We start from the raw sequence: 12,572 nt of genomic DNA, 5'->3' as shown, positions 1-12,572 counted from the left end.
CACATGAATTTTGCATGAAAATGAACCCACACTAGGGTTGTCACGATACCAAAAAATCAGTTCTTGATAGAAATGCCAGTGTCAGTTTCTCAACATCTACTGAATATATAATATTAACAATAGAAAAAAGCCTTCACATACATTTTCTAAAGTTTGTGTTCAGTAAGATATTTTTTAAAGAAATTATTTTATTCAGCAAGGATGCATTAAATTGATTACATTAAATACGTTTATAATGTTACAAAAGATCTCTATTCCAAATAAATACTGTTTTCTGAACATTCTATTCATCCAAGAATCCTGAAAACAAATAATGTTTCCACAAAAATATTAAGCAGCACAACTGTTTTCAACATTGATAATAATAAATGTTTCTTGAGCAGCAAATCATCATATTAGAATGATTTCTGAAGGATCATGTGACACTGAAGACTGGAGAAGACTGATGCTGAAAATTCAGCTTTGCCATCACAGGATTAAAATAAAATTTAAAATGTATTAAAATAGAAAATAGTTATTTTAAATTGTAATAATGTTTCACAACCTTACTGTTTTACTATATTCAAATAAATGCAGCCTAGATGAGTGTAAAAACATAAAAAAAAAATATTTATAATATTAAGTGTTTTTTTCATGTGTGCAGCTGCATTTACCAAAGTACTGAATTTATTTTTTATACCCAATATTATCAATACTATAGAAAGACCTGTATTTTTTTTTTTTTTATCTATTATTGACTTGGTTTCAGAAGTACCAGCACATTTGACATCTCAAGCACACACAGTTTCATGGTTTCAGAGTGGCAGATGGTTTAAAGCGACTTCTGAAGTCTCTCTGTTCGGCTGCCATCTTATTCTCAGAGTGTGTACTTTTGATGAACCCTTCTCAGTTCAAAACCCTGCATTGCTTTGATGTCAAGAGAGGGAGACAAATAATGTGATTAAAAAACCCATAATGAGCTCAAATGCGGAATTTCTTATCATTACGGAAATTCTTTTAAATTGAACAAATATATTTATTTATCCCCATTGTGGTAATGAGCCCAGCTGATAGAAGTGATCATTGAATCGAATGATGCTCTAGTTTCGCTCTCTACACCGGTTTCACTTTTAGAGAACTTACATCAAAGTCACAGAGGGCATCGCTCACACCCCCTGAGAGCTTCCCTTCCTGTTTGATCTTTCTCTCTGTCTCTTCCCGTCTCTTACTGGCTGCATATCGCAATGCACTGTACATGCACACCCTTTCAACCCTTCTCCCTAAATGGGTCTTTCTTGATCCGGAACAAACTCACAACAAGCGCCTGTTGCCAGAAATGTTTGCTCCATGTTGTTTTGCCTGGTGCTCTCTGATCTCTGAAGCTTCAGTGAAGTAACCCCCAAACGAAGGGCAAATAAAAGAGAGAGAATAAAAAAGCACGCAGTTGTGTATGTCTGGAGGACATTTTTCTTTGTGCTGTTTGTGTCTGGGTTAGACTAAGCAGTGCGTTCAAACAGTATTTTGTGATCATCTTACACAAGAAGTATAATTAAGATGAAATAAATTTCATTACAGCTAATTAAGTTAAATTAAATCACGTTTGATGGTCTAGCAGAGACTGAGATCACTTCCCAATCCCCTTCCCCCTTCTATATATAATTCTCCCTATTCTAATAATATATATTTTGAAAGAACATTTAGATTAGAGGGCCCAAAGTATTTTCTCATGCTCTAAGACTAATGTGACCACAACAACTTAATACCAATGGTTAGAGGTTTGTTCAAACACCTGTGTGTTTGCCGGGGCGTGTATATAAGAGAGTGAGAGAACACAAAAGAGAAGACAAAGCATGGAAAAAGAAAACATTTTAAAACAAGACACAACAAACAGCTCTTTCTAAAAGCCCCTCTGTGCTCTTTATTGGTCTAGAGGAGACGCTTGGTGCTTAGGGCTGACTCTGAACATCCACCTGTTATATAATCATTCTGCTTTGAAGTAGTTTCAAATCCTCTCTCAGCCAGCCAACAGACGCATCACCTTTCATACGGTTGATTGGAGCTGCTCTATCCAGCCGTGCAGAGCATCATATCGCCTAATAAACTGCCACAAAGCATCAGTTGATATATACATATATATGTAAGAATGTGTGTGTGTGTGTGTGTGTATATATATATATATATATATATATATATATATATATATATATATATATATATATACACACAAGTCATGTGGTCAGTATCATGTGAGAAGATGTGACATCATTCAGACACAAAGTAACTTGAAGCAAAGCAACTAACTCTCTTAACTATTTGAAAAATTCATGTTTTCAATTGCTCATACGCATGTCCCAAAACATCAGGTCATTTGGTACAACTGCTATAAAACATGGAAAATGTAATATTTTAAAAACTTGTACTAAATATAAAATGTTTGATTGTCCTTTAATCATCCTGTTAGCATTGTTTGAAAATATTGTAATTCGGTATAACCAAAAGTGTCATTTGTTAAAACCGAAATTTTGGTTATGGAATGACTTTTTTGATGACAAATTTTGTCCATATTGTAAAAAAAAAAGCAGAACAAAAGCAGTGTTGATTGATTATAAAACCACATAATCTCATTGTTAACACTTAAATGAATTATATCTCTGTTATGTTTTTAAAAAAAACATTTTTTAAAAAACATTATTTGTCAATGATATATATATATATATAATATATTCATTATTAGCTTTCCATAAAGTCCCAGTTATATTAATTCCATATATATTAATTTTTTATTTTGACCCTGATGACCATTAACCAACATCAGAGAACCATGAGACGTTAAATAGTTTAAATTTTAAAATATCAGGGGAAAAGGTATAAAATATAACCTTTTTAGTTTTTACTGAAGAACATGCATTGTTAGAAGATTCCAGAATTACAATATGAATTGTGGCAAATTAATTTGATATATCAATACCTCCAGTTTTTGTAAATAAATACATAAATAATTTTCGCATACAATTTGTCTGTTCAAACCAACGCATAAGAAAGGCAGTCAGGCTGAGTCAACATGCTAACTCTCTCTCTGACAATAGATGGCACTTACAGAAAAGAAGAAATTAACATTTCTTTTACCTTTCCATTTCTGATGCCTGCTTGTCACAGAGAAAAGTCAACAGTATTTATTTACACGTTTTCAACAGTTGTTCAGATTTTTGTATTCACTATGATGTTCATCAAACAACACCAAATACAAGAAAACTGAAACAGGAGAGCCGTTTGTGGCTTTTTTCCTCTGCTATTCACTGTCACTTAGCAAAATACTTGATTGTGAATGCCAACAAGTCATAGTTTTTATATATGTGTAGCTGCTCAGGGCACATGACCAAAAAGGCCAATCTTATTGTTTGGTCAGTTTTATTCACAGTGCAAAGAAATAAAATCAGAACACCTCTCCGTAAAAAAAAAAAAAAATCTGCCTCATCGATGGCAAATGAAAGTTAGTGTAGGTCTAAAGAGATTGTGTGAACAGGCCTTTAGACTAGTGAGATAATAACTTTTCTAACCAAAGTTCTCATCTCATCAGTTCAGTTTTTCCCTTCAAGTCTTGAAAGATATGATGCAGATGAGGTCAAATGAGGGGATGAAACAATTTATGCATTCATCATGCATTTCTTACCTCCTTCATTGTCCTTATTGTCATTGCAGGAGGTCTCCATGGCAACACTGCAGCCTGGCCCTCTCCAGCCAGTGTGACACTCACAGTGCCAGCTGTTCTGACCCATGATGCATTGCCCATTCCCATTGCACAGCCCTGGACAACCATCTGAAAGAGGAAAGGGAGAGATTGATCAATTTTGTGATTATATTGGATATGACATGATTTAGTTTGATCCCCATAAGAAACACCAGGGGAAATGTTACTTGCCACTTAAAACTCACTACCATACCGACAGCATGCAAAACTGTCAGACAAACTCTTGATGGACATTTATTATCAATGAACCCAAGCGAAACCATTATAGATGACTTTGGTTTGACTGCTACATTTTGGATGGTGTATTCAGCGTCAAGATGTGTTGTGTGCACAGAATCCATCAGCTTTAATTGTCTGAAAACAATGATGTGAAAACAGTGGCAGAGAGGGAGAACTATACTCATTAGCATGAAAACAAGCATACTAACACATGCAACCAAAGCGGCATCCATTAGTATTCTTCTTCCAGCTGGACTCCAGAGCTCAACAAGTCATTTAATATTCTTATAGATACGGATCACACAGCGAAGACTGTGTCCTTTGCTCTGAATGTGATTATAAAACAATGACAACACACACAAACATAATCATACGCACAAATATGTTTATGTACATGTGCTGATGCAAACATGAGTAAATCAATCAATAAGTAACGACAAAACAGCAGCTGAAAAGTCTTTGAAAAAGTCTCACAGAACCGAGGGAAATGCCTTTGACTAGCTCAAAGCTTCAAAGCAGGAGAAAAGCATGTGTGTGTGTTTACCGATGGTGCAGTGTTCTCCGTTCCAGCCCTGTTCACACTGGCACTTGCCATCTCTGCAGGTCCCATGTTTCACACACTGTGGGTTACACAGTCTCTGGTCACAGCTTGTGCCTGTCCAGCCCTCCTCACAGTGGCAAACGCCCCCGACACACACGCCATGGCTCCCACAATCTGCTGAACAAACCTCTGGAGGGAGAGAGAGAGAGAGTTGTTTTTACACTTTTTATTTTATCCTTCTTAATTACTTTAATTATTATTGATTCTGTCAAATGTAAGCAATTTGCAGTTTTATTCTGTTATTTTACTTAATTGCTATTTGGCTGTACTATTTGACTGTTTTAATGATCTGCTGAAAATCTGCAAATGCTTTGGCAATGTAAATAATTACACTGCCAAAAAATACAAATTATTGTACTGAATGCCATTTATGTCAATAGCACAGTAAAATAGCTGTATTATTGACTTTACTGTTCAAAAGTTTGGAGTCAGTAAGATTTTGTGAGTAAGATCAAGAATTTTACTCAGAAAGGATGCATTAAATTGACTAAAAGTAACAGTAAATATAATTATAATGGTAATCTATTTCAAATTAATGCTGTTCTTTTGAACTTATTCATCAAATAATCCTGAAAAATCCTTGGTGATTTTAAAAATTGTACCAACTCCAAACTTTTGAACAGTAGTGTACATCTATATTATCTATTACCTATACACAATTTGTAAACATGCACATTTGAGCACAAAAAACCCTGCATATTATTTACTAATCACCCACAGTCTTAACTCTCTGGTCTTATCCGGGTCCAATTTTACGTTTTGCTTCATTGGAATGGAATGACACTTGGTGACTTTTGTTGCATTAGCATGTGAACACACACAAAAAAATCATGGACATGATTACTAAAGGGTCAAAAAAGAAGAAAAAAAAGTCACACCTGGATCCTTCGCGGTCAAAAAATGGCCGTCATGAAACGAAGAGGACCAGAGGGTTAACAGATATATCCAGTTTACTATCTAGAGAGCTATCTGCGCTATTTTTTTTAATATATATATTTATTATAATAATATTTTATTTATGAAGCTTATTTTAGATTGCACCTCATCCACAATAGTTTGAATTGCGTCCACTAATTTCTTGAAGTGTGTATTATTTTCATATGAATCAGGTGCTAAAACAGCACATGCAGCGAGTGCAAATTAACACCGCTATCAGCGAGTGCAATTCATGCTTAGCAGATCCCCCCGAGAGTGTAGATGGATGAAAAAGAAAGATTGGAATACATCGCAGCACAGCTTGAGAAGAGAGGAGGTGAAAATCGCTGATGGGAACACACCCGTGGAGCAGTCAGGGCCCATCCAGTTGGGGTCACAGCTGCAGAGGCCAGTATCAGGGCTGTAGGATCCATGGCCGTTGCACTGATCCGGGCACTGGGCTCTTGACACATCACATAGAGGTCCAGACCAACCTGGTTTACAGTGGCACTGACCGGACACGCAGCTGCCATGTCCAGAACATGTGGGGTCAAGACAGTCCACTGGAGAGAAAGAAATAGAGCATTTGAAAAAGCTTTTTTCTCTCATTCTCTTTTTTTCTTTTCACTTTCCTCCTCATCTTTCACTTCTCTCTCCTAAACTCACCTCTGGGATCTCTACACTTTCAGCAACCAGCTGCTCATATGAACATGTGCTCAGAGACTCGGTTTCTGCCCAATTTCTTAAAAGCCCGATCAATAGACTGAATTTCATCACTTTAATAAAGTTTATTATGCTTGTATCAGCATGCTTTTCTAGCAGACATTTGAAATCTGAGATTCTCAGAGGAAGAGGTTTTTCTGAGAGTGCTGGAAAAAGTTTTGAAAACGAGAAGCTGTCAACACGCTCATTACCGTCCTCGCAGGACTCCCCACGGTAACCCGCTTCACAGGTGCAGCTGCCCTGGGCGCAGGTCCCGTGACCGCCACAGCTGGGGTCCATGCACTGACCCTGAGGCACGTCGCACTCCAGCCCCTTCCAGCCGCTGTAGCACATGCACACACCCTTGCTGTACTGCCCGTTCCCACTGCACAGAACGGGACAAGCCACTGCAATGGAGACGAAAGCATGCAGGAGGGGAAACAAATGAGGGAGTGAGGGAAGGACAGAAGACGAGGATGTTTGAGAGGAATTAGTGAAAACCAGCTTCATTGAGAGAAGTTCAGGTATGAAATGTTAGATAAGATAAGAGAAAAATGAAGCATAGAGTTAATTCAAACAAATCCACTGTATCCACAAATGAACTGTATGAAAACACTGTGCGTCAAGGGCTGTGAATCCCCAAATCAGAATACCTAACTACAGCTTTTTAGCTGTTTTCAGCCAGTTTTACTAGTATTTTATGTCATTGTTTTCTGGCAATAATCAAATGCACCATCCTGAGCTGTCCTGACATGTACGTGGCCTTGGGATGTCTGATTGGTTTTAGTGAACTGGTTTGTTTAGATGAATAAGAAAGAAAAGAAATGATTCACCAATTCCAGTCACTATGTAGAATCAACTCCATGGGCATCTTTTATAGCGAAATACATATACTCTTTAGGTGTAATGTCACCCTAATCAAACGTCATTAATTAAAAAACCCTCATTGTTTTTACTGCTGAGATTTAATTATAAATACTATAATCTGATACATATCATACGCTACCGTTCAAAAGTTTGGTGTCAGTAAGAGTTTTTTGAGTATCTTGTGCTCTTATTTACTGAGCCCCACACATGACATGCAAGAAAAAATAATTTGTGTAATTTGTGCGCATGATTTATATATTGAGGGAATGACTTAGTAAAGCATGTGCACGATTAAGCCTACTATTTTTTTTTTCCTGCATGTCATGTGTGGGGCTCCATACTTATTCATTTGATCAAAAATAGAGTAAAAACAGAAATGAAAAATTATATTGTGAAATATTATTACAATTTAAAATAACTGTTTTCTATTTTAACATATTTTAAAATGTAATTTATTACTTTGATGGATCAGCAGTACACAGTGTACATTTTAGGACATCCTAAGACTTCAGTCAAATGATGAAAATGCATCATGCCTCAGACTAAGGCCCTGTCCCAAATGGCACTCTTCATGTGCACTTTCGATCTTGTGGACTTACAATGGCCGCTGTGTGCGTGTATCCGTTAAGTCCACAAGACTGTATAGTGTCCCATTCGTCATTTAAGCTTTCAGAAGTGTGTTTGAGAGCACCCCCTTTGTGGCCGCTAGTCTGTGAGCTACACAGAGGACTTCTACCTGGCACTCAAGGCCATTATGTCACGAAAGCACGGACTCAGAGGAAGACTGTGAGGGTTTAGGGTACCATTTGGGACGCCTAAAAGGCTTCAGGTCTCAGGAAAAACAATCTCAGGTGTCAGACCTCATACATTTAGGCAATTGGGCGAAACGGCCTCAGACTAAAAGGCATCAGGACATTAAGGCTTCGGACGAAACGGCCTCAGACAAAAAGGCATAAGGTGAAACGGGCTCACCATGGAAGTTTTGCCCTGCCTTAATGTGACGTCACGTGCACGTGGTTCAGAAGTGGTACAGAATAGATTCAGAATCGGAGAGACACGTATGTCTATGTTGGCAAACTATAGTGAAGTTAAAGAGATCTTTGGAGCTATTAGACTGTTACTATAAGCACAACTCTGCTTTGTGTACAGAAGTTTCCTGGGAAACAGCTTTATTTCTGCCATTCCATAAGCGCCACCTACTGTCAGAGTCCATTTTTTTTAATTCTGCAGACCATTGTGAAAATCAGCGTGTTCTCTAATGTAAAAGCGAAGAACTTAATTAAATTTTTCAGGGAATATATTAGGGCATTATAAGTCCATTTGGCCTGATGCCTTTTATGCCTGAGGCCTTTTAGTGTGAGTCCGTTTCACCCAATGCCTAATTGTATGAGATCTGACACCACACATTGTTTTTCCTCAGACCTGAAGCCTTTCAGTCTGAGGCATGATGCCTTTTTGGCATTTTAGGTCTGAGGATGTCCTAAAATGTACATCGTACTGCAGTCATTTGTTGCTCAAGAAACATTTCTTATTATTATCAATGTTGAAAACAGTTTTACTGCTTTATATTTTTTTGTGGAAACCTTGATGCATATTTGTTTTTAATAATCTTTGATGGAAGTTCAAAAGAACAGCATATATTTGAAATAGAAATATTTTGTAATAAATGCCTTTACTGTCACTTTTGATCAATTTAATGTGTCCTTGTTGAATAAAAGTATTAATTTCTTTAATAAAAAAAGTAAACCTGTTTGCTCAGATGAATCAGATTATTAAAGATAAATAAAAATTTCTGTGTAAAATCTCTGGAGGAATTCCGCATCTTTTAGAACAGAATTTAAAAGTACATTTCTTTCTTCAAGTATAATGTCATCCTAATCAAGAGTCATTTATTTAAAAACATTCATTGTTTTTGAGCCAGAATATAGTGCTGTGATTAAATTAGAAGTATATCTGATATTATATAATTATATAATCTGAAACATACCATGTATTGCCCCCTAAAAGGTTACAATGTAGTTATCTAATTTTGTTTACTTTTTCAAAAAAGTTTCTTCAACATTAGCCTGCATATACTCAAGCTAAGCAGAAACTTTTCTTACTTATTTCTTCTTAGAAATCTTTCAGTTTTCAATAAAAAAGAATCTAGAATGAATGAATGTAGAAAATGAAAAAAAGAAACATGCCTCACTCTTGTCCTTCACAGTGTTCACTATTCAGCCTCAAAGGCAGCATAAACGTTACTCGATCTCTCTGTATATAGTGATAAGAAAGACTAAGCCAGGTGTAATTAAGGTAGAGAGATTCAGTGGCAATATCAACAGTACTCCCTGCTACTCAGAGGAGACAGCATTCGACAGTAATAAACTAGCTGTCTATAGCCTCAGGTGAGCTCACACACATATTTCTCTTTACAAAGCCTCCACTGAGAGCACTTCATCACTCAAAAAGATTGGTCTAGCACAGTAAAGCCAACAATCCCATCAGACATCTTGGCATAACTGAGAAGGGATTAATCAGTGATGTTGTAATTCATCCGTCTGGATCTCAGAGTGAAGTGACCGTGTCATAGAGCCAATAACAGCTTCAGAATTAAACATGTATCAGGTCATCTATAAAACTTATGGCATTTAAAATAAATCCAGTGGATCACAAAGGTTATTTTAAAAAAAATACTAATACTAAATGTTAACTAGCAACCACTAAATGTTAACTAGCAACCAAGCATTAAATGACACAATAATGGTGAAGTTTGATATTACTTAGATATACTTGTAACATACATGTAACATGACAGGGTAAATCTCATTCATCTCATGTTCATGTCACATTCACCTCTAAATCAAAAGAGAAATATAATATTATAATATTACTCTTTGTTCTATTCTCATTATTGTAACACTAAATATGATGTTACTGTACAGTCATTTTACTGGGTGGATGTGTTTAATTTTTTTTAAAGAGGTCATGAATTGAAAAATCTATTTTTCCTTGATCTTTTGACATATAAGAGGTCATTGTACTATAAAAATATCCTGTAAGTTTAAGAAATCACAACTTTCTTGTTAGCCCAAACACAGTTTTTTTTTTAAACCATGCTGCCAAAATGACTCGTTTTGATTTACTGTGATTGTCACATTATGACGTAATCAACACAGACTCATTGGAAAAACGTAGCCGTGTCAACATTTTTGCAAAACGCAAAATATGTACCAATACATACACATTACTGCAGTTTCTAACAGAAATGAACACTAGAGGCAGTAAAACAGCAAAGACTTTTAATCGTTTACACACAATTATGATGATTATGGATTAATAAAGACTTCACGTGGCTACTTGCACAATTATGTTATGACCTCAAAACCATAGTGCGTGATTTGTAAACGATTATATTTTGGCGTATGCATCACTTAACAAGCTCCATATGTTCAGTTATACTTGCTCGGTGTAGCTCAGCTGGTACAGAAATGAATGTACGAAGAGCTCGGGTACGGATCCCGTGAAAAACGAGTCATGGTAAAAGAGCTGAAAGATGAGTTCAAAAACAGGCTAAAACGCCATGGTTACAATTGTGTTTTTATGTCACATTTGCTTTTGTTATCACTATCGGGTATGTTTAGGGTTTGGTGTAGGTGTACATTATTTTAAAACGTGATCTAGCATTAGCGCCACTCACATTTCAATTCAGAACTGCGTTGATGCATAAAAACTCCAACATAATAAAACATTGCCATAGTCACATCTGTTCCGGAAAAAAATTGAACACGCTTTTAATGCTACTCACTGGACATTTTGCTTTGAAACTGTCGTGAAACATGCATGGCGCAACATATTTTGCTTTTTGCTTTTTTCTAATGAGCCTGGCCTGGATGTAATAGTGCGACAAAAGACTGTCTCTTTAAAGGAAAATCAACACCTACTTCAACATGACGTGTGAATTGGTGGGCAGGGCTAAAGAGACAACTTTAGCCCCGCCCACAGATTTACACATGTCATGTAGTAGTAAATATGAAAAAGACGCAAACACAGGATTACAAAGTGATAGAGATCCCACTGAGGAGAAGACATTTTGCAGTGACAAGTTGTGGACAAACAGTCTTTGCTTTGCCATCCTTGTGATTCTAACATTAAGAAAGCATGGATGAACTTTATTTTTAATAAAGTTCCAGTCAGATCGCATCAGTAAGACACTGTTCGTTTGTTAGCTTCATTTTATTTTGTATTCATTTTAAACAAGACACCATTCAGCGCAGGCTTTTCAGAGAGACTGAAAATAAAAGATGATGCAATGAGGACTATATTAGATCGCAACACACAAGTGTGAGTAACAATGTTTTTTCCATGTGTCACTATTGCTTTGTCTGATACAAGTATTTACACTGCAGCACTGCAGTCAAACTGTGAACAGTTGTGATTTGCTGGTCTTTCCTTTGCTTTGGCATTTATGGGGTTAATGCTTTGGATTATTGAATACAGAAGAAAGCATGTAGAGAACACTGCCTTTGTTATTGTTTTGATCAAAGCTAGTTGATGTTATCTAAAAGCTTCAGTGAGTGGCTTCTTCTGTTTTGTAATCAGTAAGACATTACAACACTTCATTTGATTTAAAACAACACTGCAAATGAAAATGTATGTTTTTTACTTTATAGAATGAACTATGAATAGCCTATAAGAATCACAGTTTGACAAACAATGCATTCATAATTCTGTTTACATGAAATACCTGAAAAGTCATCCTTTGTCAATTATAACTGTGGTAACTCCAAGTACTTCAACTTTATTTGCCACAACCAAGACTTATAAAGCATATTTAAATTCCCCCTGTAGTAAGTAATTTTTTTCCCCTTAAAACTCATGATTGATCACCAAAATGACATATTAAAAAAAAAATTTAAAAAAAATAGCTTGTACACTCTTGTCTCTTTTAATTTACACGGATGAATGAATATGCAAATTAGCCCCGCCTCCACTCGCTCAGCCATTTTCCTCTGGAAATGGATGTTTGACAATTTCATTGCTTTTAGTTTTCAGATTAAAAAAAAAACATTGAGCCTGTGTCTTCTCCGTACATGAAACAAATGCACATCCTTGAATAAGCACGGACTTCCATCATATTTACGTGAAGTTATCAGGTACACTAAAATTTATAATGGACTGAATAGCTCTCTCAGAACTTGACGTGCGAGGACACAGTGACTGAATATGCACACAAATCACGGTCTCACACACACGCTCAGAGCAATATTGTTTTAGCTATGTTTTACAGGACAAAAACATGAACTTTATTGGCTTTACTTCAAGTCGGCTGTTACTTTACTTAGCGCAAGCCCCTATGCGCTCGCACGCTTGGCACAGCCCTTGCGACAGTTCTGTCATTAATTAATATGAATTAATATGATTAGCCTTTTGCTTGAGGACGTTATCAAACAGCTAATAATGTTTTTTGTTAATGTTACACACACCGTTCCCGTTCTTCATCTCAGACAGAGTCAGACAGCTGCCTTCTAACAATCAGTATCCTTACAAACGCTTTCAACA

The 12,572-nt window shown here is 36.3% G+C and overlaps 1 protein-coding gene across 8 annotated transcripts in view; it reads right to left on the bottom strand.

The window, feature by feature from the left end:
- Nucleotides 1–12,572, bottom strand: part of tenm2b (teneurin transmembrane protein 2b) — a 249,536-nt gene that overhangs the window by 21,472 nt on the left and 215,492 nt on the right. For 5 of the 8 annotated variants that reach the window (XM_067375175.1, XM_067375180.1, XM_067375181.1 and 2 more), the window contains 4 exons: nt 6,377–6,571; nt 5,825–6,025; nt 4,491–4,676; nt 3,650–3,796 (listed from right to left, as the gene is read on the bottom strand). In XM_067375175.1, coding sequence (XP_067231276.1) covers nt 3,650–3,796; nt 4,491–4,676; nt 5,825–6,025; nt 6,377–6,571 — 729 coding nt within the window. Of the gene's footprint in view, nt 1–3,649; nt 3,806–4,400; nt 4,416–4,463; nt 4,677–5,824; nt 6,026–6,376; nt 6,572–12,572 lie in introns of all 8 variants that reach the window. The other 3 variants (XM_067375176.1, XM_067375179.1, XM_067375177.1) reach the window with 2 other exon arrangements.

This window comes from Chanodichthys erythropterus, chromosome 22 (genome assembly GCF_024489055.1).
Source record: "Chanodichthys erythropterus isolate Z2021 chromosome 22, ASM2448905v1, whole genome shotgun sequence".
Taxonomy (NCBI): domain Eukaryota; kingdom Metazoa; phylum Chordata; class Actinopteri; order Cypriniformes; family Xenocyprididae; genus Chanodichthys; species Chanodichthys erythropterus.
Note: the sequence above shows the minus strand (reverse complement) of the source record. Positions and strands in the feature narration are given on the sequence as shown.